The following is a 26,721-nucleotide window of genomic DNA, read 5'->3' as shown; positions in this document are numbered from 1 at the left end:
ACTTGCAGCACTGTGTTGTGTGAAAGGGAGTGAGTAAAAATGCTTCATGTTCACAAAGATATGGGGCATTTCTGCTCTCTCCTTGCACTGGCATGCTGTGTGCTTCCTAGCACCAACACAGGCACCCTTACACCATAGTGCAAAGATGTCTGCAATGCGGTAAGCATTGTTTTTGTGCTGGAAGGAACACCTTCCTGCACAAAAACAATCCGTAGATGAACATTCCTTTTTCCACATGTGCTGCAGAATGCAGCACAATGGAAAGAGGAAATACCAACGAGAAATAAAGATATTGCTCCTCGTTATGACTCTGTCGAGTAGCCACACTATTTTCATGCAAACCCAGGTTTACAAGTCTTTGTAAATCTGGGTTTGCATCACAAGCCGTGGGTGGAAGAATGGGAGTGCTCATTCTCCACCCATCTAATGCCTACTCTATGCAAAGTACTGCAGAGCGGTGATAAGCTCTGTGTTGAGTTACTTTATGTTTACTAAACCACACAGAGCCACAAATGGCAAAACAGATTTTGCATAGGTGGTGTGCCACAAAACTGTTGCAACCCTGGCACAAAATCATAGTTAATCTGGGCCTTGGTCCTTCTGCATCAGCAGCATGATGTTTGGTGCATATAAACATTTCAGGGACTAGCACTCAGCCTGCAATGTGACAAGTTACTATTGGATCGGAGAGTTTCATCCATTTAAAAGAAGGATCCTGTACCCAGATAACCAATTGGAGGTGGTTGCAAATATGGTGCGAGTAATTTCAGTGGGTTTCCATTTTTTGGCATAAAATGCGTGATGTGGCCCGAGTTCCATGGCTACGAAATCAGGGCGGGACTGTAGAACCAAAAGTAGCCCCGGCTAAAATGGACAAACCATCCCATTCCCTTGAGCTCCTTGCTCCATCTCTCTCTTTCCATACAGCCAGCCATTCTCTCTCCTTCTCTCCTCTCTCTCCCCCTCACTGATCTCTTGCGTTCTCTTCCACCCTCTCTCTCATGACGCCACCTGCGCCGCTGCAATTAATTTCACTGAGGTGGGACAAGTGGTAAAACAACATGAGCAGCTATGGGCATGGCCGGACTGGCCGTAGCGAGCACCAGGCATTTTCCCGGTGGGCCGGAAGGGTGGGGAGGGCAGTTTTGGAGAGGTATGGGTCGGTTTTTCTGGTACTGGGGGCAAGTTTTGCAGCAGTGCGAACTGGCCTCAAATTCAATAAGACACTTCCCCACAAGGGAAGTGTCAGTTGGAATGTAAGGCCTGCCCAGTCCTGGTCAAAATGGTGGGTATCCAGAGTCAGGCACAGGCGCTGAACAGGAAGGACATCCTGATCCCAGGGGGATGTGTTTTACACATGACATAAGAGTTACTGAAATAAAGGAGCTGTTTGTGTTCCTGGCGGAGTGATGTCATCTCTTAGAAGCAACACCAGTGATCATCTGAATGGTCCTGCACCACAAATAATTCCTTTTTTGATTTACCTCTCCAATGATTGGTCAAAGTAGCTTTAACTACTGCAGGCAACTCCTCCCCTATTAGAAGCCACGCCTCCCCATGTGCCCACATTCATAGCACTAAGAAGGACAGCATCTTCTAGTTGAACAGATACAGACACTCACATTTTGCAGCAGGAAATGTGTTTTATGTCGATAGACGAGCTACAATTATTGTACAGAAATTGTCGATATTGCAACACAGGCTTATCGTACATTCTCAGAACATGAAAATTCTGCATGAAAATCACATTTCCATCTGTGGTGCCTGAAGAGCGCTCGATACATACAGGAATATTAATGTTTGCACATTGGAGGTACAGCAGACACTTCCACAGTGTTGCATTTCACCACATGCATATGTGTCTCTGCAAAATGAATGTCAGCGTGGGATTGCAAATGTTTAAGAACATATTTGTCGAATATTGCACTTGTTTTTGAAGAAACCTCCAACCTGAAGCCGTATCTGATCTTTTCTAAACTGTCAAACTTTAGAATAAACCAAAACGTAGGTGTGAATGACGTTTATTTGTCAAAATGAGGACTTCAGAGCCAGTGTAATACCTGGTTTTTATATTCTACTATGAGGAAGGCTGAAACACAAAACAAAACGTAATAATAGTCTCCACCCCTCCCAACTGGGTAGTAGACCGCTCCTTTCAAGTGACCCAACACCAAAATAATTCTAAATGTGGGATTCTATAAAAAGACCAAAAACTCCCAACTACAGTGCTACATTTGGATTTTCTAATTATTTAACCCCTTTGCTGCTGATGACGAGCTCAGCTCGTCATCAGCCACGGGTGGCGTGTGCTGATGACGAGCTGAGCTCGTCATGTGACGCGGAAAATGGAAAACAGCCGCACAGCGCAAAAATCACCGCAGCAGCGATGCGGTTAAACCTTTGCTATATCTTACAAAATCAAGTCATGAAAACCATATAAAGGGCAGCACTCAAGTCCACCACATTAGCATGGAGCGCCCTCCACCTCAGCCCAAAGCACGAACACTGCCAGGGAATCACTGTTCATAGACTTTCGGAAAATGCCTGGGGGTGATCGTAACTAAACCACTTGGGTATAAGTGGTTATCAACAGTGGGCACATATTTCAAGCTAAATCAGGGTTCTAGTCCCCACCCTGTCTGTTGAGGTAGCAAGTAACCTAATTGGCTGGATAAAGCTAAAAAGGTACAAAGCAGGGATGGGAACACTCCCTTCCCATGGACACCTTGCTGCTGTGTGCAATATATTCACACACAGTAATTACTTTAAAACTCAATTGTTGGTTTTAAAATGAACTTGATGGAGAAAAATGTTTCTCGTAAAGGTGTCCAATTTATATTGATTAACATGTACGGATTGGTTCTTGGCCAAGCAAGGGTGTCAACTAGTGAAAGTGGCCAGAACCCAGGCCCCAAAACAGTACTTTGAGTGTTTACCAGACATAGAAGCCCTTCAGAGCTTAGCCACCTTGGGCATGAACTTAGCCCCCATAACGGTTCCTCTAATAATGATGCTGGTTTAAAAACGCTGCAGCCTTGAAGTCTTGAGAGTGGGACTGACATTTTAGTGTAAAGGCTACTAAATGGCATACATTTGAGCAAGCACTATCATATACCCCCCTTCGCCATTACCTGTCATTGCCATATCTTTTTTTGATAGGTTCAGTCGATGTTTAAGCCAAATTTGCACTACGGCAAATCAAAGGATTATGAAGATATTAGTTGATTGGCCAAGCAAATGGGACAACCCCTGGAAGCCTTACTTTCTAGGAGCTGGGGAGCATTTCAGAAAGACCCTGCTTCACTGCTCAGAGGCTCCAATAACTAAAGACATCTTATACTTGCAAATTCCTCTTTATTACAGGTTTAACATGCACTGTTTCTATACCTTCTCTATCAAAACCTTATAAAAGCTGCATTTGATTTGAAACCGGAGCATATGTTACAAAAAATACTGTGATTACATTAATCTGCAAGTGGATTCAAACCCAGGAAAGAGTATAGAGTGACGCTATGAAAATATATAATCTTTGTAGCTCTGAAAACATAGCAGAAAATCTCTTTCTGGGGGAGCAAGGATATGGTTTTAGAGACCTATAGGTATTTGCATAAATACTTGAAATATATACAGCCTTGCATAAGCAATCACAATATCATGAGTGTTGAAAAATTGTCCATCCTGCTGAGTGGGGGTAGAGGTTATGTCGATCATTCACGCTCAGGGCACAGTGCAGGGCTGGGTGGGAGTCATACAACCTTGGTAACAGTGCCAGCCCTGGTATTAAGCAAACTCAAGATTCTATGCAGGAGAAACTTGGCTGGAAGACACAGAAGAAGCCTCGGTCTTGGAGGTGGCCGCAGAGGTGGTCTCATCGTCGCCAAAGGGATTCTTCCCACAGCAGAGAGTAGTGATCATGCAATTTCGGAACTGAAAGTAGGGGGAAAACACAAAGATGACAATTATTACTCATTGACACAGTTAACACTTCTTTGACTTTACTTCGGATGGTCTGCCGAAATGTCAGTCCATTTTACTTAACGCATCTAACACTGTCTAGCATTTTGAAGAACATGAATTACAAATTAGTTTAGAGGTGTCCAGTGTTGGTACGGAGGGCTGGATCCATGCCACATTTTCAAGATTCTCATTTAGATCAACTTTATGGAACTACAACTTATCCATATTTTCCAAAAGACTGCCTTGGATCTGACCCTGGTGGACTCTCATTGGACGCCCATGGGTTAGCGCCTTTTATCTAGACATCCCCTACTATTTCCTTTCATAATGTTTTACTATCATTATCCTTCACAGTACAGGTTACAAAACAGAAAACCTTCAAGGTGCACCAAAGTAAAGTGTGTTTTCATTCACCTCCTCTCTGTTATTGTAATTGTTTCTAGTAGCTTCTAGTGGAAAACATGATTAGCACAAATAAGGTAGGGGCATACGTTACTTAATTCAGAGTTTTCTCTAAATTAGGCCCCAGGTTGGGAGTTCCCTCACTCCGCAGGGCGCCTAACCCTGTGAAAACTATCACCCACGTAGCTTGATTTGAAGCCTTTAAACGGAACTTCTAGTTAAAGTGTAATAACAATTGATTAAAATAAATGTTTCTAGTGAGTATCCTAAATTTTATTGAACTAATTACTAATTGGTCTACAGGAAGACAAGTGGTTCACCGCAAGCTGCTTAATATTCAATAACATCTAATGTATTACATGGGAGGGGAAGGACTGCTATCTGACTGCAGGGATTGTGTATAGGAGGTAAACTTGTAACACCACTGTTCCTGTTATGGTTTTGTCTATTAACATGCAAAAAAAATGAAAAAATGTAAATACATGTTTTAAAAATATATATCTATACCATTGAATACAAGAGCAGTGTACTTACTATCTGCAATAACTTAGAAAGGTCGGGGCATATGTACAAGGGGATATCGCCACCAGTGTCACTTTTAGTGACGTTCTGGTGGCTATATCCCCTTCCCCTTATTTACAGAGCATTGTTAACCCACTTAATCTGGCTTAATGCCACCTTGTTAATAGGGCCCCTTTTCATGCTTCACTTAGTGTGAAAGGGGCGTGGAATGGGTGTTGCAGTGTGCGTTCCGCCGCAACACCCATTGCTTTTTTGATGCTGCCCCATATTTACAAGGCTTGGGCAGCGCCAAAAATGAAGATCAGGGAATATCTGGTTTTAGAGAAATTATTTTCTCCTCGCATTTTGCTCTTTCCATTATTGTTATTATTATTGTTCATTCATTAAGCACAAACGTTCACCTGGCAGGCATCTTGGCGCTATCAAAGATTCATCGGGAGTGGACCAGAGTGACCGATACTGAGTCCATCCTTAGTTTATTTAGGGTAGAGCCAAGTTTTTAGGTCCTTACTGAAACTGAGTACGTTTCTGTTTCTTCTAAGAGAGAGGGGCAGCCTATTCCAGGCTTGTGCTGCCTGGACTTGGAAAGTTTCCCCTCTTACCTTGGTTTTTTTAAACCTGGGTATATGTCCTAGGTTAGTTGCGGATCATCTCAACATCCTTGCCGGGTGATAGTAGGAGTAGTCTATCCTGCTTAGAAATGTACATTGTACCACCAGCTTTCTTGCTGGTTGAGGAAGCAGGGGGAGATTTTCCTCAGGTTTCTCATCAGACCATGGCAAGTGCCACTGTTGTGTTGACCTGAGTTTCCATCGAGAGCCCAATATCTATCTGTACTCCAAGGTTTCGCACTGATTCATCCGCGATGAAGTCTGTGGTTTTTGTCCACAGTTGTAAATTATCTGGGAGTTGGCAGGGCACCTTATTTGGGGGGCAGCAAAGTAATTCTATGTTCCTCCCGTTAGATTTTAGGGTATGGTTGCTGAGCGAGTTTGAAATTTCTGATAGGCAACTGTGGAGGTCATTCAACTCGTTTGGGTCATCATTATCCAAAGATATAATTAACTGGGTGTCATCTGCGTAGTTTATGAAAGATATCCCAAACAATTTTATTAAGGTTAGTAAGGGGGGTAAATATACGTTAAATCGGAAGGGACTTAAGACAGACCCCTGTGCACTCAGTGTAGTAGCCCGTTGACTTCTGATCTGAAAGGAGGGAGAGAGTTGGCTTGCCATCTTTCTGACACATAGGATTCAACTCATTTTAGGAAGGTGCCTTTCAGTCCGATCTCTTTTAAACTGTTAATTAATAATTGGTGTTGACGGTGTCAAACGCTGCTGACAGGTGTAATAAGATCAGGACTGCTGGTTTTCCCCGTCAACTCGCCTCCTCAGATTGGCAGTTGCCATTATTAGGGCTGATCCCATGCCGCGGGCTGGTATTAAGCCCATCTGTTCAGGTTCGAGCAGTTGATTAATTTTCAGAAAATGTGCCAGTATTTTTCTGGTGTGCTTCTCTACAACATTAACTGGGTAGGGGAGCTGCATAATCGGTTGAAAGTTGCTAGCAGTTGTATATCTGCCTTGGCTTTTTTAATAAGGGGGTAACAAGTGCTTTCTTCCATACTGCTAGCACTGATCCTACCAGTGATGATTGGTTGCAGATTTTCCGTAAGGCCGGATTTAGTTCAGGCCCCCTCTCTTCCCAACTTTTGTGTGGTATGGGGTCTAAAATAGAGCCGGAGGAGATTGACATCTCTAGCACCTTGAACTCTTCCTCATTTAACAAGTCAATTTCAGTCAGCTTCATATCTGGCTCTGCCTGGTTATCTTGGGGCTGCTGGAGGGGCTCCCATAATTTTAGGGTGTACCTAAGTCAGGTTTTCTTTACTAATATCCTTTAAGATTAGGTCTACTTTGTTGTAGAAAAAGTCTGTTAGTTTGTTCCATAATTCCTGCGTTGGTCTACTAACTGTTTTATGCAGTCTGGGTGGCGAAGTTCTTTAACAATCTCGAAAACCATTTTTGTTTTCTTAACTGCATTGGTGATGGTGCTAGTCTAATAGTTTTCCTTAGGTTTCCTGTTTCCAATTTTATAGCCTTTTAATGCTTCTTTCAATTGTACCTTGTCTTCCTCTGTGTATGATTTTCGCCATTGTTTTTCGTATTTTCTAACCTCCGTCTTTAATACGTTCAGGGCTTCCACATACCATGGGGCTGAAGGTTTTTGTTAAGGTATCAGTCATTTTATTGGAATAAGTTCATTTAGTGAGGTAGTGATTTAATTCTGAAGGTGATTATAATGTGAGTCTACGGATTCTTCTGCATGGAAGCAGTGGGTTGTGTTAAAAATATTCCTTCCATCCGGGTTCTTTAATTTCGCCCAGGCTCTTCCCTGTATCTTTGGTCTAGGAGATGTTAGGTGTTGTTTCTGGTTATGCCCTGTTAGCTCAAATTTGATCAGAAAATGATATGGCCAGCTGACTGAGGCCACATCCTCTATAATAACCTTGTTATGAGGCACCAATCTTTGGTCCAAGGGGTGTCCTCCTTGGAGTGTAGGGCCTTTAACAAATTGCTCTAATCCTAATGTTTCACATGATGTGAGAACATCATTAGTTTAGGTGTTAGTTCTATTTTCAACCCAGATGTTGAAATCTCCGAGTACTAGTAGTTTGGAGTGAGTTAGCATTAAATTGGAGATTGGGTTTAATAGGTTTTGGAGGTCATTTAGGGGATTATACGAGGGTCTATAATATGAAACCACTTTTTGTAGGATTTCCCCTCTCCCTCAGGGAGAAGTCCATAGTTTCCATTTTCTTAATGTCCTCAACCGGGAATATTTCAAGTTCCCATTTTTATATAAAAATTATTGCTAGCCCCCTCCTCTTTTGTGGGTTCTAGGTAGATTTATCGCTTTGTAACCTGATGGGCAGGTAAGGCCCAGATCTATCTTGGCCTGTTAGCCATTCAAGTCTCTGTTATGAATAGTATATCCCACTCCGATGAGTCTAGCAGCAGGTAGAGCTCTTGTGTGTGCTTTACTAGAGAATGTGTGTTAATGAGGCCACATTTAAGGCTCCCCTCTATTCTCCTTCCCTTACCCTGCTGCCCCATCTCTCCTCTAATTCCCATCACTTGGTGAATTGCTTTGAATGTATCTACATCTGATCTGGATTTTAGTACACTTGCTTTAGGGTTTAGATCCCATAGATCCTTACTCGTATAAATTAGTCTTCTATTTTGTAATAGGGATTTTGATTTCAATCCAGCAGCATGGCTGCCGCTGGCCACTTCTGAGACGCTGACGGGCGCAGACGGGCTTGCCTTTGGCCCGTCTTCGGTGCACCTGCCGCGCAAACGCACCAGCTTGCGTTCTAAATACCCACTTCTTGTTCCCAAACCTGGAACAGCTAGACCGCTCACCCGGGCAGTGCCAAAATGGTGGCCGTCAAGCGGTTCTGGTAGACCAACATGGGGAAAGGAGGGAAAGAGGTAAGGAACCTTCGATATTTCCCACTCCCTTCTTCAAATTCAAATTCAATTGGTACACATTCAAATTTTAAAACACAACGGGAACATTTACAAGCTCATTGTGACACTTGTGTGCTGCTGTTTTGTCACTTTTGTGATGCAGCAGCGGGGTAAATCATGTACCACGTTGCGGCCCATTTACAAAGTGACGCATCTAGGGAGATGCGTCACACTGTAAAGCCCTGCGCTACATTATACCTGCATCAGGTATAATGTATGCAGGGTGGGCGTTCCCACACAAAAAAGCCTTGTAGAGGTGACGCAGTGAAATCTACAAGATTTCACTGCGTCACTTCTACAACATCAATGCGTCAAAACCTTACACCTGCTTGAAGCAGGCATAAGGAGTGACGCAGCACAATAGGAACAGGCCTTCCTGAGCATTGCTGGAGTTGCATTGCGCTTGCGACACGACTCCAGCAATGCGTGCCCTTTGCGCCAACAGATGCGTGACGCATCTTACAATACTTGCGCCATGGTGCGCCACATTGTAAATGGGACACATCCATGGTGGCGCAAGAGGTTTTTGGCACAGAGCAATGAAACTGATGCAGAAATGCATCTGTTTCTTGTAAATCTGCCCCAAATTGTTTAAAAATATTCCTCCGATTTTTTTATTAAAAACCATTGTGTTTGCAAAATTAAAAAACAGTGCAAGTTTTCAGTGCAAATTTTCAGGTGAAGCCTATGGTTAGCTTGGTCTTCGTACTTTCAATCTCTAAAAACAAAGACCAGGGAATACCTGGTTTTAGACTGGCGATACGAGGAGAAATTATGTTCTTCTCGGATTTTGGTCTTTCCATGTGTGCTGCATCCTTCAGCACACGTGGAAAGAGCAAATCGCTTTTCATGATTGTTTATTTGCAGGAATCTCTGCAGCGTGTGCACCCCTGCAACATGGTGCAAGGGTGCCTGCGCTGACACTAGGCAGCTTTATTAGCGCCAGCACTTGGGGAAACACAGGGGTGCGCCTTATTTTTGTAAATACGGTGCATCCCCGCATTTTAAAAATGTTGGACCGCAGCGTTACCAATTTTGGCGTAACATCACGCTCCGACATTGTGTTGTAAATATTCCCCATAGACTTTTTCTTAGAATAAGCAACTACAAAGAACTTATATACCAACACTTCTGTCTCTCATACCATTCCTCCTCTTCCCCTCCATATCTTTTTCCGTGTCTTGTGCATAGTGTTTGATCGAGAACATCCACTACCTGCTCTCATTTCGAGTATACAGCAAGCTAACAACTGTTGCATCTTTGAGTGGGAGGTTGTTCCATGCGTTAGGAGAAAAGTAAGAGAGCATGCATCCTACTGGACTGGTTCTGTGTATGCATGGGATGGTATGTAAAAATGCTATGCCAATGAACAGGGCTGCAGATTATATCAGCAGCCCATCCATCTCTTGATGTTGTACAGGATATTCAAGTTTAAGTGGATTTTTGTCCAAGTGACTAGAACATGAGCAGAACAGCATTCCTTAGTCTCATAGTAGGTTCAGGGCAGGGTTGGGGCAGGGTTGGACAGAACTCATGGAATTTGACTCTGAAAAATTTCATGGAGTTACAAAAATACTCTGTGAGATTCCGCAGAGGTTCGATAATGGGTGGATATAGGCACGTTGCTGCTTGTGCTGCAATTTAGCGCATTATGTACAGAAAAATCAATGCGAACAGCACTAGGCAAGAGGGTGCAGCTACTTGAGTTGATGTTGCTGCAGGTCGAGTCATTTTCTACTTGAGCGGCAGCCTTCTGACTGTGAAGGGTTGCAATCACCGGTGTTGGAAAATTCATGCCAGATGTCCCCACAGTGACCGAAATTATGCTAGGGTGACGCCAAATCTCGCGTGCCCTCGCCAACCTATCGTTTGGCATGTGTGCGAGAAAAATTCTGCCATGTATCGATTGATGGAATTTGACCAGAGAGTATCACGGAGTTGCCCAAAATTCCACCAGTTCCGCCGGCGGAACGGAATATTCCACCCACTCCTAGTTTAAAGCATGGAATTTCTCCAGTCGGAGTAGCAAATATCACCGTGACAAAGAAAAGAACCATGTTGGATCACACAATAAATTATCGGACACATTGGCACAATCCTTACCTGTTTGTTCAATAAAATATAGATGACTGGGTTGTAGATGGAAGAACTCTTGGCAAAGAAAGCAGGGACTGTCATGAAGACAGGTCCAAACTCTGATCCCTGGTTGCAGAAGATGTAGAAAGCCACGCTGGCGTAGGGTACCCAACAAATCAGGAAACCTATTACCATGATGATGACCATGCGGGTGACCTCTCGCTCGGCCTTCTGGGTGGTGGCAGACTCCTGTTGCTGAGCTGCAGCCTGGAGAAGCAGAAGAAGATCATGTTAGTAGGGTAAGTGATGATGGCTGGAGCAGGTGAGAGTGCATCACAAGTGCTACTGAGACAATCTAAGCACCAACCTCCTTGACAGTGCAGAGCAGTCGCCCGTAACAGAAGGAAATGATGATCAGTGGGATAAGGAAGTGGACAACGAACATGTAGATGACAAAGGACTCATTGTTGACCTCAGGCTTCAAGGTGTAGTAGTCCACTCCGCATGAGCACTGCATGCCTTCTGGGATGTACCTGTGGGTGGAGAGATGATGTCATTGTGCAGTGGAGAATGCAACAGTCAATTCAGTCTCCATGGGGAGGACCTAGTTAGTAACATAGGAGTTTCATATAACCTGCCCTGGCTTCACCTCAGTAAGATTGGTTCTGCCTCATGCAGTGATGGGGCAATGGTTTAGATTAATGGCATTTTCAAAAGGTTTCTGATTTTAGGGCCCTAGACTAGAGCATGTATCATGCAAGAAAGTGCCTGAATGTTGGACAAACACCAGAGAAGCCCAAAGACCACGCCACCAAGATCAAACCCAACCGCGGTGCCCATTTATACAGAATTTTGTAAGACTATTACAAACACTGTGTTCACTGTGGAAACAGAACTCTAGATTCACCTTTGGTGCTATTGTATTCTCTTTCTTTGGCCCCTTTCTATCCCAAGGTGTCTTCTTTTACCACTAGGATGAACATCTTTAAAGTGGCTAATCATTTTCTCATTTGTCCTCTATATTGTACTTGTTTAGTTTGTCATTAGAATATTTTCTCTCTGTTGAAGATAGTCACAGTAAGCACAGGACCAAAGTTGGCTTTGCAAAACCTTGTGCGTGGATCTGAGATCAAGAGAAAGGCTCTTGTCATTGATTAGACACATTCTACCGAATCTGGCCATCAAACCAATGGCCTGTCCAACCATCAAAACGTAGGGCCTGGTTACATTGTCAGGTGGACTGCCACCGTCAATCCATTGGTGGCGGTCCGCCCGACAGACAGCCCTTCGGTCCGACTGCCGCATTTCGATCTATGCTGTCGAACCGTCAGCAGTTGTGGAGGAACACCGCCACCTTCGACAGGATCTCAGATCCTGACAGGGGCAGCAGTCGGAATAGTAGTCCCGACAAGAGGCGGTGCCGAGGCAGGCACTGCCATTGAGATTACGATGCCCCTTCCAACAGCCTTTTCATGGCAGCGACCCACAAGCCACAGTGTTAAAGAGCACTTTCTGACCACCAGCATGGCAGTCCTAATGTAGTTGGGCAGTCGGACCGCAGACTGTTTGTCAGGTGGTCTACTGACCACCGCAATAGCGGTCAGCGGTCCGACTGCCCTATATTGTAATCAGGGTCATAGAGTCCAAGACCTACCTGGACCACCCAAGGAGGGGAGGCATGGCACAGGCCAGAGCCATGATCCAGGTGAACATGACGCCCATGATGGCATGGTTTTCTCCAAATCTGAAGTTGCTCATGGGCTTGCAGACGACCACGTATCTTTCAATGGCCAGGACCACTAGGGACCAGAGTCCAATTTCACCTGTCAGGGAAAGAAGAGAAGAAAGAAGTTAAGCAAAAAGTTAGACCTGATGATGAAAGACCAAAAACAGGTCTGGCTGAGATATCCGCTACAAAGGGCACTTCCTGGGGCACAGAGTTACATCTGCCAGGAGTCAAAGAATTCTGGACACCATATGTTCCTCTAATCACAAGCTCCTTTAATGGAGTCTAGAAGGATGCATTATGGGCAAATCTTCACCTTTCTTTGATGTGCATTAAAAACACTTTCTTTTTATCCTACAGAAAATGGGCAGAGTGAGAACACGCAGGGCAAAAAATAAGAGCAATTCAGACAGAACGAGGACATTCGCAGATATGTGCTGACATCACTAGGGGGGTTGGTGTTGACAGAAAACGTGTTGCTGCATTGTTGTTCCATCAGTGTGATCCTGAGTGGATTTATTTTGTGGTCTTTTCATATTTCATTTGAAGGCCCAATGGATAACACGCATTAACAGGAGAGCCAGTGAAACATGTTGGCTTCTAAAGTAGGTGCATGAATTGTGCTGTGCAACTGCTCAACTTAAACAAACGGTGTCCAGCATAGGTAAAAGAGGGCTAAGCCCTTGCCATGTTCTCAGGTAAAACCACTACCACTTACTATGAAAAAGAGTCATTAGATGTGACTTTCACACATGTACATTTTGATAATATACCAATGATCAAGCCTGTTGGGGCAACGTTGCACACCCCTGTTCAGGTCTATCATAGTGTACATCAAAGGTATTAACACCAGGGGCCCTGCCTTTGGGCCAGTGAAGCAGTAGCGGCTGCTACCAGTCCTGGGTGGTGAGGCGGGGGGGACAAAGGGCAGAACAAAAAAACACTTACTTGAAACGGCCGGCCGCCTCTCCTGCGTCCTCCAAGTCAACTTCCTGCAGACTCCCGGCAACAGGAAGCACTCAGCAGACAGGCTCCCCTGAGCCAATCACAACGATGCACTGCAGCATTGTGATTGGTCTGAGCGCAGTGGATCGGCGCTCAGACTGCAACAGGGAGCCTGTGCATGCTCCTGACCAGCCTGGTAGGAACATGCAAAGTGCGCATGGATTGTTTAATCGGCCCAAGAGGGCAGTCCAAACAGTTCATGCGCACTTTGGGAGTGCACAGCTCTCCTCCCCTGCTCTGGCCAGCCCCGCCCCGCCCCACCCGAGAGCCACTGACAGCTGTAGGAAAATAGTTATCATGTTATTTTTTACTTTTGTTCAGTGGGGCGACCCTCCTGCGCCTTAGCGGATGACCCGCCACTGCAGTGAAGTACAGTGCTGCCTGGGGGGAAGTATACGTAGTGCCATCTCAGGGATTTTTGTACTTTGATGCAGGAATTTATGATTAAGTACAGCAAAAGCATTTTTTTAAATGACAGATGGACGGATTTTCAGTCCATCTTTATCGCTCTCTGAGGTCGGCATTCAGATACCTTTCACAAAATATTTTCCATTTTTTGCAGTTTTATATAGCGTGAACTTGGCCCATGGGTATTAAAGTGCTTTTACCAGATTACATTACACACGGTTAGGTGATTTTTTTAGGGCTCGGCCTACGTCACCACGAAGTGGGGCGGAGCTCCGAGCTCTTATGTTAAAGAAAAAAAAAAGGTTTCTTTAGGGCTCGGGGCAGATACATTCTTTAGTGCGCGTGCTTTTGTTATGGCATCTGCATAGTGATTCGTCTTCGCTGTGCTGTCCTTTTAGTAGCCTTGACACGATAGGCTATATGTCATTTTCGACCGCCATTTGTGGCATTTTCGTGTGGTTACGAGCACGGCCGTCCATAAATATCAATTAGGAGCTGTCAGGGAGGTGCTGTAATGGAATCCAGATGCTGTGGGCGCGTTCACCATTCTGCAGTGCGTTTTGGTGGGCGCGCGCCATGCATTATTTTGTTGCTCCTTTCATCTCAGGTTTACTCGGCTAATTTAAATGTTAGAATAGCTGAAATGCTTTTACCGAAATTTAAAATGTTTGTTTGGAATGAAAGGTTTACAGTTTTCAGCCAGCTTGCACCTCCTTGTTTGAACACGGAATGTAAAGCGAGTTTGTTTTAGAGCACTGATAGCCCTGTGAGGTGATACTTCAGGGTCGACGTGGTGGGTGCTTCGGGCTGGCTTGCCAGTTTGTTTATTTAAGCGGCTGACATGGTAAGTGGAATAACGAGGGAAGAACACGGTACCAGCTGTATATTTAACTGTCACTCTTAGCTGCGATAAAAATAGGTGGGAAAGTGCAATTTCAGATGATATTGAACATTCACTCATTCCAACAATTTTGCATTTAAAAAGATTTTAACTTTCAGGCTTATTGTGAACATTTGAGGGTTACGGGTGGCGAGTTCAGTAAGAGGTAAAGAGTGCGCTTTTCATGCCCTACTTCGGGTTCACAGTGTGAGTTTGGGCGGCTGCGACACCAGCTAAATATACATCTGTCGCAGTCCTACTGGGCACCATGCTGTATGTCAGTCTATGAGGGAAGGCGCCGTTCTGCTCTGTGCTGTGGTGAGGATAGGGACATTGTGAACAACGATGGTTGGGAGCAGGAGATGGCCTTCGGGGTGACGACGTTATGTGCAGAGTGCAGTTTGGTAGTGCAGAGTGCAGAGTGGTAGTGCAGAGTGCAGAGTGGTAGTGCAGAGTGGTAGTGCAGAGTGCAGATTGGTAGTGCAGAGTGCAGAGTGGTAGTGCAGAGTGGTAGTGCAGAGTGGTAGTGCAGAGTGGTAGTGCAGAGTGCAGAGTGGTAGTGCAGAGTGCAGAGTGGTAGTGCAGAGTGCAGAGTGCAGAGTGGTAGTGCAGAGTGGTAGTGCAGAGTGCAGAGTGGTAGTGCAGAGTGGTAGTGCAGAGTGCAGAGTGGTAGTGCAGAGTGCTAGTGCAGAGTGCAGAGTGGTAGTGCAGAGTGGTAGTGCAGAGTGGTAGTGCAGAGTGGTAGTGCAGAGTGCAGAGTGGTAGTGCAGAGTGCAGAGTGGTAGTGCAGAGTGCAGAGTGGTAGTGCAGAGTGCAGAGTGGTAGTGCAGAGTGGTAGTGCAGAGTGGTAGTGCAGAGTGCAGGGTGGTAGTGCAGAGTGGTAGTGCAGAGTGCAGAGTGGTAATGCAGAGTGGTAGTGTAGAGTGCAGAGTGAGAGTGCAGAGTGAGAGTGCAAGTGGTAGTGCAGAGTGCAAGTGGTAGTGCAGAGTGCAGATTGGTAGTGCAGAGTGCAGATTGGTAGTGCAGAGTGCAGATTGGTAGTGCTGAGTGGTAGTGCAGAGTGGTAGTGCAGAGTGGTAGTGCAGAGTGGTAGTGCAGAGTGCAGAGTGGTAGTGCAGAGTGCAGAGTGGTAGTGCAGAGTGCAGAGTGGTCGTGCAGAGTGCAGAGTGGTAGTGCAGAGTGCAGAGTGGTAGTGCAGAGTGCAGAGTGGTAGTGCAGAGTGGTAGTGCAGAGTGCAGTGGTAGTGCAGAGTGCAGAGTGGTAGTGTAGAGTGCAGAGTGGTAGTGCAGAGTGGTAGTGCAGAATGCAGAGTGGTAGTGCAGAGTGGGGAGTGGTAGTGCAGAGTGCAGAGTAGTAGTGCAGAGTGGTAGTGCAGAGTGCAGAGTGGTAGTGCAGAGTGCAGAGTGGTAGTGCAGAGTGCAGAGTGGTAGTGCAGAGTGGTAGTGCAGAGTGCAGAGTGGTAGTGCAGAGTGGTAGTGCAGAGTGCAGAGTGGTAGTGCAGAGTGGTAGTGCAGAGTGCAGAGTGGTAGTGCAGAGTGGTAGTGTAGAGTGCAGAGTGAGAGTGCAGATCGAGAGTGCGAGTGGTAGTGCAGAGTGCAGATTGGTAGTGCAGAGTGCAGATTGGTAGTGCAGAGTGCAGAGTGGTAGTGCAGAGTGGTAGTGCAGAGTGGTAGTGCAGAGTGCTAGTGTAGAGTGGTAGTGCAGAGTGGTAGTGCAGAGTGCAGAGTGGTAGTGCAGAGTGCAGAGTGGTAGTGCAGAGTGCAGAGTGGTAGTGCAGAGTGGTAGTGCAGAGTGCAGAGTGGTAGTGCAGAGTGGTAGTGCAGAGTGCAGAGTGGTAGTGCAGAGTGCAGAGTGGTAGTGCAGAGTGCAGAGTGGTAGTGCAGAGTGGTAGTGCAGAGTGCAGAGTGGTAGTGCAGAGTGGTAGTGCAGATTGAGAGTGCAGAGTGCAGATTGGTAGTGCAGAGTGCAGATTGGTAGTGCAGAGTGCCGTTTGGTAGTGCAGAGTGCAGATTGGTAGTGCAGAGTGCAGAGGGGTAGTGCAGAGTGCAGAGGGGCAGTGCAGAGTGCAGAGTGGTAGTGCAGAGTGCAGAGTGGTAGTGCAGAGTGCAGAGTGGTAGTGCAGAGTGCAGATTGAGAGTGCGAGTGGTAGTGCCGAGTGGTAGTGCACAGTGCAGATTGGTAGTGCAGAGTGGTAGTGCAGAGTGGAGATTGAGAGTGCAGAGTGGTAGTGCAGAGTGGTAGTGCAGAGTGGTAGTGCAGAGTGCAGAGTGGTAGTGCAGAGTGCAGAGTGGTAGTACAGAGTGCAGAGTGGTAGTGCAGAGTGCAGAGTGGTAGTGCAGAGTGCAGAGTGGTAGTGCAGAGTGGTAGTGCAGAGTGCAGATTGGTAGTGCAGAGTGCAGATTGGTAGTGCAGAGTGCAGATTGGTAGTGCAGAGTGCAGAGTGGTAGTGCAGAGTGCAGATTGAGAGTGCAGATTGAGAGTGCAGAGTGGTATTGCAGAGTGCAGAGTGGTAGTGCAGAGTGCAGAGTGGTAGTGCAGAGTGCAGAGTAGTAGTGCAGAGTGCAGAGTGGTAGTGCAGAGTGGTGGTGCAGAGTGCAGAGTGGTAGTGCAGAGTGGTAGTTCAGAGTGCAGAGTGGTAGTGCAGAGTGGTAGTGCAGAGTGGTAGTGCAGAGTGCAGAGTGGTAGTGCAGAGTGGTAGTGCAGAGTGCAGATTGGTAGTGCAGAGTGCAGATTGGTAGTGCAGAGTGCAGAATGAGAGTGGGAGTGCAGATTGGTAGTGCAGAGTGCAGATTGAGAGTGCAGAGTGCAGATTGGTAGTGCAGAGTGCAGATTGAGAGTGCAGAGTGCAGATTGGTAGTGCAGAGTGCAGAGTGGTAGTGCAGAGTGCAGATTGAGAGTGCAGATTGAGAGTGCAGAGTGGTATTGCAGAGTGCAGAGTGGTAGTGCAGAGTGCAGAGTGGTAGTGCAGAGTGCAGAGTAGTAGTGCAGAGTGCAGAGTGGTAGTGCAGAGTGGTGGTGCAGAGTGCAGAGTGGTAGTGCAGAGTGGTAGTTCAGAGTGCAGAGTGGTAGTGCAGAGTGGTAGTGCAGAGTGGTAGTGCAGAGTGCAGAGTGGTAGTGCAGAGTGGTAGTGCAGAGTGCAGATTGGTAGTGCAGAGTGCAGATTGGTAGTGCAGAGTGCAGAATGAGAGTGGGAGTGCAGATTGGTAGTGCAGAGTGCAGATTGAGAGTGCAGAGTGCAGATTGGTAGTGCAGAGTGCAGATTGAGAGTGCAGAGTGCAGATTGGTAGTGCAGAGTGCAGATTGGTAGTGCAGAGTGCAGAGTGGTAGTGCAGAGTGGTAGTGCAGAGTGCTAGTGCAGAGTGCTAGTGTAGAGTGGTAGTGCAGAGTGGTAGTGCAGAGTGCAGAGTGGTAGTGCAGAGTGCAGAGTGGTAGTGCAGAGTGCAGAGTGGTAGTGCAGAGTGGTAGTGCAGAGTGCAGAGTGGTAGTGCAGAGTGGTAGTGCAGAGTGCAGAGTGGTAGTGCAGAGTGCAGAGTGGTAGTGCAGAGTGCAGAGTGGTAGTGCAGAGTGGTAGTGCAGAGTGCAGAGTGGTAGTGCAGAGTGGTAGTGCAGATTGAGAGTGCAGAGTGCAGATTGGTAGTGCAGAGTGCAGATTGGTAGTGCAGACTGCAGTTTGGTAGTGCAGAGTGCAGATTGGTAGTGCAGAGTGCAGAGGGGTAGTGCAGAGTGCAGAGGGGCAGTGCAGAGTGCAGAGTGGTAGTGCAGAGTGCAGAGTGGTAGTGCAGAGTGCAGAGTGGTAGTGCAGAGTGCAGATTGAGAGTGCGAGTGGTAGTGCAGAGTGGTAGTGCACAGTGCAGATTGGTAGTGCAGAGTGGTAGTGCAGAGTGGAGATTGAGAGTGCAGAGTGGTAGTGCAGAGTGCAGAGTGGTAGTGCAGAGTGCAGAGTGGTAGTACAGAGTGCAGAGTGGTAGTGCAGAGTGCAGAGTGGTAGTGCAGAGTGGTAGTGCAGAGTGGTAGTGCAGAGTGCAGATTGGTAGTGCAGAGTGCAGATTGGTAGTGCAGAGTGCAGATTGGTAGTGCAGAGTGCAGAGTGGTAGTGCAGAGTGCAGATTGAGAGTGCAGAGTGCAGATTGAGAGTGCAGAGTTGTAGTGCAGAGTGCAGATTGGTAGTGCAGAGTGCAGAGTGGTAGTGCAGAGTGCAGAGTGGTAGTGCAGAGTGCAGAGTGGTAGTGCAGAGTGCAGAGTGGTAGTGCAGAGTGGTAGTGCAGAGTGCAGAGTGGTAGTGCAGAGTGGTAGTGCAGATTGAGAGTGCAGAGTGCAGATTGGTAGTGCAGAGTGCAGATTGGTAGTGCAGACTGCAGTTTGGTAGTGCAGAGTGCAGATTGGTAGTGCAGAGTGCAGAGGGGTAGTGCAGAGTGCAGAGGGGCAGTGCAGAGTGCAGAGTGGTAGTGCAGAGTGCAGAGTGGTAGTGCAGAGTGCAGAGTGGTAGTGCAGAGTGCAGATTGAGAGTGCGAGTGGTAGTGCAGAGTGGTAGTGCACAGTGCAGATTGGTAGTGCAGAGTGGTAGTGCAGAGTGGAGATTGAGAGTGCAGAGTGGTAGTGCAGAGTGCAGAGTGGTAGTGCAGAGTGCAGAGTGGTAGTACAGAGTGCAGAGTGGTAGTGCAGAGTGCAGAGTGGTAGTGCAGAGTGGTAGTGCAGAGTGGTAGTGCAGAGTGCAGATTGGTAGTGCAGAGTGCAGATTGGTAGTGCAGAGTGCAGATTGGTAGTGCAGAGTGCAGAGTGGTAGTGCAGAGTGCAGATTGAGAGTGCAGAGTGCAGATTGAGAGTGCAGAGTGGTATTGCAGAGTGCAGAGTGGTAGTGCAGAGTGCAGAGTGGTAGTGCAGAGTGCAGAGTAGTAGTGCAGAGTGCAGAGTGGTAGTGCAGAGTGGTGGTGCAGAGTGCAGAGTGGTAGTGCAGAGTGGTAGTGCAGAGTGCAGAGTGGTAGTGCAGAGTGGTAGTGCAGAGTGGTAGTGCAGAGTGCAGAGTGGTAGTGCAGAGTGGTAGTGCAGAGTGCAGATTGGTAGTGCAGAGTGCAGATTGGTAGTGCAGAGTGCAGAATGAGAGTGGGAGTGCAGATTGGTAGTGCAGAGTGCAGATTGAGAGTGCAGAGTGCAGATTGGGAGTGCAGAGTGCAGATTGAGAGTGCAGAGTGCAGATTGGTAGTGCAGAGTGCAGAGTGCAGAGTGGTAGTGCAGAGTGCAGAGTGGTAGTGCAGAGTGCAGATTGAGAGTGCAGAGTGCAGATTGAGAGTGCAGATTGAGAGTGCAGGGTGCAGATTGGGAGTGCAGAGTGCAGATTGGTAGTGCAGAGTGCAGAGTGGTAGTGCAGAGTGCCTAAAACACATTTCCATTTACAATGCCATTATCTCTAACTTAAAACAAACCCGAGCCCTAATGCATTCCTAATGCTTGTTTTTTTTTACACACAGATAGAATAAGTGATTAGCCCAGATTCACGGGGTGTTAAACCGACGCCGGGACTCAAACCAGGCTCCCCAGGATCAAATTTGTCAGCTCTGGCAGGTGCATCACCGCACCTCTAAAAAAGTAATAATAATTCAGGTATAATAAAAATGTTCACCTCATGTTTACTAGGTGCTTCAAAAGGACACTGTGGTCCTTTTCTCGGGACATCTAGCTTACATTGAGGTCAGGCTATGTGAGAGGCACCTTATCTTTTGCTGTGTAACATGACAATGTTACCTTTTATTCTGGTTTATGCCATTTATTACTTGCACCATTAAAGCCATATTAACAGGTTGCGTTGCTTTTCCACCACGCAGCGGGGTGCATGCGCAACGCAACCCTTAAGTATGATTTATCAAGCCATGCAAGGCCACCTTTCGTGGCCCTGAGAGGGTTGTTAACCACAGAGTAACATAATGCAGTGCAAAGCACCGTGTTGCGTTACTCTGCCCCAGGCATTCCAGGGGTGGCGTGTGGGTGTTCCTACGCAACGCGCATGGATTTTGGCCCATTCCTAGATTTACTATAAGCTGTAGACTTGGGAAGCAGCAAAACTGCTATGCATCCCCAGGAGAGGTGCAACGAGGAGAAATATCTTTATTTCTCCTCATTTTTTCCTCTTTCTAAGGGTGCTGCATTCTGCAGAACATATAGAAAGAAGAAAATTGTATTGTAATTGCATTTATATAGCGCTTACTACCACTGACAAGGCGTCAAAGCGCTTTTTGGCAAGTAGTACGCTACTCCAGAACCCATAAAGGATTAGTGGTGAATTAATATAGTGAAATATGAAATTAATTTGAGCGGTGGATATGTTAGGCTATTATTTGAATTGAGAAGGATAGTGGAGGGATAAAAGAGGGAAAAGGTTTGCATTTATATAGCGCTTGCTACCCCTGATGAGGCACTGAAGCGTTTTTCGGCGGGTAGCATGTTACTCCGGAATCCAAACAGGATTAGTGGGGAATTAGTATAGGGAAATATGAAATTAATTTGAGTGGTGGACATGTTAGTCTGTTATTAGGGTTGAAAAGGAATAGTGGAGGGATAGAAGAGGGAAGGGTCTAGAAGTTTCTTTTTTCTTTTTTGGAGTTCATAGCAGAATGAGGGAGTTTCTGATGAGTAAAGTGAAGGTGGTGGGGGAAGAGTCAGAGGTAAGAGTTTGGAAAGGCTTGTTTGGGAGATATGAATGGATGTATGACGTTACAACGCATACTTTTACCATGCATGCCTTTACAACGCGGTTTTTACATCGCAATCCATTACAACGCATAGCGCTTTGGGGTGCTGGATAGTGAAAAGTTTAATTTACTATTCCAACACCAGTCCCCGTGGACACTAGGGAAGGTGTTGGATAGTAAATTAAACTTATTCCCTATCCTAGAGCGCACCCCAGCGCAATGCGTTGTAATGGTTTGCGTTGTAAATACCGCATTGTAAAGGCACTGCGTTGTAAAAGTTTCGTTGTAAGGTTGTTCACCGATATGAATAGTAGAAGAGGTATGAGATGATGCAAGGAGGGGTAAAGGAGGGAAGAGTTTAGAAAGAGTTATTTTGGGGAATTTGCACCCGTGTTTTTTTCTTGTATGGTGGGATTTTGAGGAGAGGTGCCGCTCTAGAGTGGAGGTTCCTTTGTAAATATATTTTGTGATTTTATTCCTGATGAAGAGCGGTCCTGTTCCATGTATCGCTTTGTGGGGGATGCAAAGCAGCTTGAACGTGAATCTTCTAGCAACCGGTAACCAATGCAGGGCTTTTAAGGCCGGGGAGATGTGGGCTTGTGGCTTTATATGTAAGAGTAGTCTGGCAGCAGAGTTCTGACTCCGTTGCAGTCTTTTCATGGTTGTTAAAAGTGATCCGTGGTAGAAGCTAGTGGCATAATCAGGTCTGGACAGAACAAGAGAGATGGTAGCCTGGACCTTGTGTGGGAATCCCAGGGATTGTTTGTATGCAGGAAGGTGTCCCTTTCCTGCGTATAACGCAGGTACAGTGGCCCCATGATGCAACAGTGCTTGTTTTGGCTCTAGGCAGCACACTGTGCGCCAGTGCTGGGAAAAGGCAGGGATGCTCCTTATTATGTTAAATACAGCACATTCCATATTGATAGATATGCCCCAAGGTACTTCGGATAACTTAAGCGTTTCTACAGGATTGCATTATTTTCTTTTCTCTGCCCGATCAGTGTGGGTAATTTTTGAGTGTGGGGTCATGTCAGCGCCTTGACGTAATTGAAAGGGAGCCCACTTGCAGAAACCTGGTACACTGCCTATTGGTAGAATTAAACCACAGCGGAAGGACAGGGGGACACCGATCTCATCAAGTTCTAAGTAGCAAGGATGCAAAACCAAAATAAATCTAAATATTAAAGGACACAAACCCACCCTCCAAGGTATTAATACATACATTCCCTTAGCAGCAGGTTGCCACAGGTGCAGATTCCATTTACACCCATTCCTATAAGGGCCGCTAATGCGCTGTGGGAAATCTACCCTGGAGTAGCTGTATGGTAGATTTTGAGTGTATCGTTGGAGAATTAACTACAGCTATAAGTCCAGTCTCAGAATCTCATGGACGAAACATCGCCCTACAAAAATACCCTGATCTGAAAACCAACTACCCAAAATATCCTTAGGTAAGTACATGTAGGTAGGTTTAATTTTACTATACATAACTCCACATACACCTACCTTGACACTCATTTACCGGGATGTGGCGTGAAGAATTTAGGGGCATATTACCAAGCAATAGCGATAATTATCGCTATTACTTGGTTATAGACAAAAATTTACCGCTGAGCTGCGGCGATTTTTACCGCAAATAAACTTTGGTATTACCAAAGTTTAACGCAAATGCAATAAAAATCGCCGCAAAGCATGAATATCGCTGAAAAGTCCGCGATATTCATGCATTACCGAGGTAATGCTCTTAGCCATGTTATCCACCTCCCATTGGATAACATGGCTAAGAACTTCTCAGGGCAGGTGTTAGCTTTTGGAGATATTCGCGCTTAGCGCGAATATCTCCAAAAGTTGGTAATAGGAGATAGCGATGTTAGCGAATGTTTTCAGTCGCTAACATCTTGGCACGCCCACTTTGCATGTCATTAGTGATAAATATTACTGACATGCAAAGCGGGGCCCAAGATGGTCGCTATCTCCTACTAGCTGTCGCTAACTGGTGTTAGCGACAGCTAGGTAATAGGGAGATAATTTTATCTCCGCTTTCTTGGCTTTTAAAGCCAAAAAAGCGAAGATAAACCCCCTTGACAATATGCCCCCCAGTTACCTATATAAACGTACCTTCAAGGTAACTTGCTTGTCGATATACTGACCACGCTATTTTTGTAGGGCGTTATTTCGGTCCTCAATATTCTGACATACAGCTATAATAATGCTTCTGGAATTTCTGATTTTTGTGAATTTAGAACTACATAATCTCTTTCAAAAGAGTAACGTTGCCTCCATGTTCTCGCCTCATGTGGGAATGCCATCAGACTTAAAATAAGTGTTTTTCTAGCCTACATACAATATCACGCACCATACATGTGTTTTTTGTTAGTTTAGATCCTAAGAAAGGCCAGTGGTGCGGGTCGGTGAAGAAGCGGGGGAGGGTGGGCGGTATTAAACTCCGGAATTGGGCTTAACGAAGTTGAGAATAAAACAAATTACGGGGCATATTATCAAGGGGGTTTATCTCCGCTTTTTTGGCTTTAAAAGCCAAGAAAGCGGAGATAAAATTATCTCCCTATTACCTAGCTGTCGCTAACACGTTAGCGACAGCTAGTAGGAGATAGCGACCATCTCGGGCCCCACTTTGCATGTCAGTGATATTTATCACTAATGACATGCAAAGTGGGCGTGCCAAGATGTTAGCGACTGGAAACAGTCGCTAACATCGCTATCTCCTATTACCAACTTTTGGAGATATTCGCGCTAAGCGCGAATATCTCCAAAAGCTAACACCTGCCCTGAGCAGTTCTTAGCCATGTTATCCAATGGGAGGTGGATAACATGGCTAAGAGCATTAGCTCGCTAATGCATGAATATCGCTGACTTTTCAGCGATATTCATGCATTGCGGCCGATTTTTATCGCATTTGCGATTAACCTTGGTAATACCAAGGTTTATCTGCGATAAAAATCGCTGCATCTCGGCGATAATTTTTTCACGCTAACCAAGCAATAGCGATAATTATCGCTATTGCTTGGTAAGATGCCCCTACATTGCGCGCGCGCTGCAACGCCAAATCGACGATCCACGGCGCAATGGAATTTGTTTTATTTATTTGTTTCTTTACTCAACTTCGTTCAGCCCCATTCCGGAGTTTACACTACCCCCACCCAGCCCCTCCCCCGCCCGCCCCACTACCTCGCAGCATTCCCTCGAGGAGCCGCTACTGAGAAAGACATTACCTATGACCTTCAGCTCTGCAAACTTTGCTGTCCAACACAGGGAGCAGCACCATTGGGCCATGCCCAGTGGATAACAGACTTTCGCAGCTTGTCTATGCCCCCAGCAATCATGGTCACTGCCCCACTTCCAGCCGTCATGCAACCTGTCAGCAACTTCCCTAACCTGGCAACAGAAAGTGGACAAAAGCCACAAGTCTCTCCAGGTATAAAGTCCTGGGAATTCATGGCCAGATATTCAAAGGTCTCACATTGGATTTGCGTCACTTTTTCGATGCAGACCCGACAGAAAATCCTTTGTGTTATCTCCTAGCTGCTCATTGCGCTGCCTTGGCTTACTTTGCGTCAAGGGGGCGTTCCACGGGGTTTGCATGGTCCTTCTCGGGCATCCACCATTGGGTTTTGACACAAGCCCATATCTACAAAGACTTGTAACTGACCTTAATGCAGACACCCTTGCATTATGGAGCAAGAATGCCTGCATTGACGCTAGGCAACCACATGTGCGTCAGCGCATGGAGAGAGCAGAACTGCCCCATTTCTTTGAAAATTAGGTGTAGTTTACGCTCTCTCTCATCCATGCAACACAATGCAGCATCCTCACAGGCTGAGCTGCGTGAACTCAGAGAATATGCCCCTCCATCTTTATGTACCTGCCCTGCTGTATTCAGCCATCTTCCTCCTACGTTGTATCAATACAGGGCCTTTGAATACAAAGTCCCTAAATAAAGTCGACAGCTGTGCAACATTAGGCCAACACTTGAGGTGCTACAACGAGAACTCCACGTTATTCTGCTCAACCTTGCCCATCCATAGTAGTATGTTTGTGAAGGCCAGATCTTGCCTACCAGTGCTGCTCCACAGCACAGCTGACCAAGTGAATCACCCAATCATGGTTGCTAATGTGTTTCCTGCCAGACTAGTCAGATTCAGATATCTCAAGTCATCATAGGTCATCTTCTGAACCATTTTTCAATATTTGCTGTTATTTTGCGGTTCCTCTATTAAAAGTAGAACTCCAAGACCCAGAATGCAAAGAAAAACACAAGATTGGATGCTCTACTTGCACCTGCCATTCAACCACCTGTGATTTCGCCAGTTTGCAGTCAGTATGCGCAGGGGTTAATTTGTGAAAAACGTAAGTGCTGCGGCTCTCGTCAGGAGGCAGCTTGTACCAGCCCATTTCTCCTGTTAGCGTCGCCTAAAACAGAACCAACTACTAACCATAAAGTAGAAAGGATAAAAGAAATTCCTGTACTCTGTGATTTCCAAGGGTCAATTCGACACAGAGGCCTGAAGGCGTTGAATAGACTATTTCCAGAAGTACTTGCGAGAGGTCCTAGCCTTCAACCAGTTGCCGTTTCCAACACTTTCTTCATACCACAAACAAACACTTACCACCAAGAGTAGCGAAGAAGCCCTCAACGTTGCAACCCGTCACCCCGAAGACGAAGTAGCCATTCATTGAAGAGTACATGGTCACGGGGAACCCTCCAAAGACCATGAAGTGGTTGGCGAATGCCAGGTTCAGAAGGATATAGTTCAGGGGCGTTCTTAGCTTCTTGTGTTGGATGGTGACATACAGAGTAAGAAAGTTGACGGGGAAGCCCAGCAGGATCAACAAGAACATGTAGGCCGCCAACGCGGAGTACTTCCATGGCTCGGCCAGGTAATACTGGGGGTACTCGAAGGGATTCCGCACCACTCCAGTCTTGTTGGAGAAGGGGACATAGAAATTTGGACCCTCTGTTCCGTTCATGGTTGCGGCGACCCAAACAAAAGTCTTTCCCCTAAAATTGTCCCCCGGCTGGTTCTTCCCCCAGTTCTGGCTCCAAACCTGGTTCTCGGCCCTGCGCGCAAGCTGGCTTCTACTGGGCGGCGACCTCTACTGTCTTTATAGCATGCCACCTTGAGTAAGCTTTCCAGGCCAGTGTCAGCACTAACGGATTTAGGACAGCGGTAATCACAGTAATCCAACTAAGGTTGCAAGTGTTAATTGGCTTCCGTTGAAGGTATTAAGGCTACACCTGCCTACGCGCAGGAAAAGCCAGTTCCAGGACATTTTATACATACTATTGTGAGAACTGCAGAGCATATCTGCAAAACAGAGAGCGCCAATAAAAGGAAGCCAGAAGGGTTCTAGTCGTTCTACCAGGCAGGGTCTCTGTCCTTGTCACCAGTCACCATTTCATACAATTTTCCGGTCTTGACCAATGCTTTTTTTAATAAGGTATATTTTGTTGGGTATTAGAAATGCACATAAGATTTCATCTTTATTCCAGATCTGCAGACCTTCAACGT

The 26,721-nt window shown here is 46.2% G+C and overlaps 1 protein-coding gene across 1 annotated transcript; it reads right to left on the bottom strand.

The window, feature by feature from the left end:
* Positions 1-2,398: 2,398 nt before the first annotated feature.
* RHO (rhodopsin) lies at positions 2,399-26,277 on the bottom strand. Its single transcript, XM_086939242.1, has 5 exons — positions 25,819-26,277; positions 12,146-12,314; positions 10,859-11,024; positions 10,519-10,758; positions 2,399-3,927 (listed from the first exon to the last, which is right to left on the bottom strand). Exons 1-5 carry the CDS (start codon positions 26,177-26,179, stop codon positions 3,799-3,801), a joined length of 1,065 nt encoding a protein of 354 aa, XP_086795368.1. The 5' UTR covers positions 26,180-26,277; the 3' UTR covers positions 2,399-3,798.
* Positions 26,278-26,721: the final 444 nt, after the last annotated feature.

This window comes from Lissotriton vulgaris, chromosome 9, assembly GCF_964263255.1.
Source record: "Lissotriton vulgaris chromosome 9, aLisVul1.2, whole genome shotgun sequence".
NCBI classification, from domain to species: Eukaryota; Metazoa; Chordata; class Amphibia; order Caudata; family Salamandridae; genus Lissotriton; species Lissotriton vulgaris.
This window is presented reverse-complemented; position numbering and strand designations above follow the sequence as displayed.

Excerpts from the sequence above, each read along its gene's own strand:
- RHO (XM_086939242.1), bottom strand. The coding sequence starts at position 26,179 with ATGAACGGAACAGAGGGTCCAAATTTCTATGTCCCCTTCTCCAACAAG. Across the intron at positions 12,315-25,818 it reads CTTCTTCGCTACTCTTGGTG|GTGAAATTGGACTCTGGTCC; the intron begins GTAAGTGTTTGT and ends TTTCCCTGACAG. Across the intron at positions 3,928-10,518 it reads ATATTTTATTGAACAAACAG|TTCCGAAATTGCATGATCAC; the intron begins GTAAGGATTGTG and ends CCCTACTTTCAG.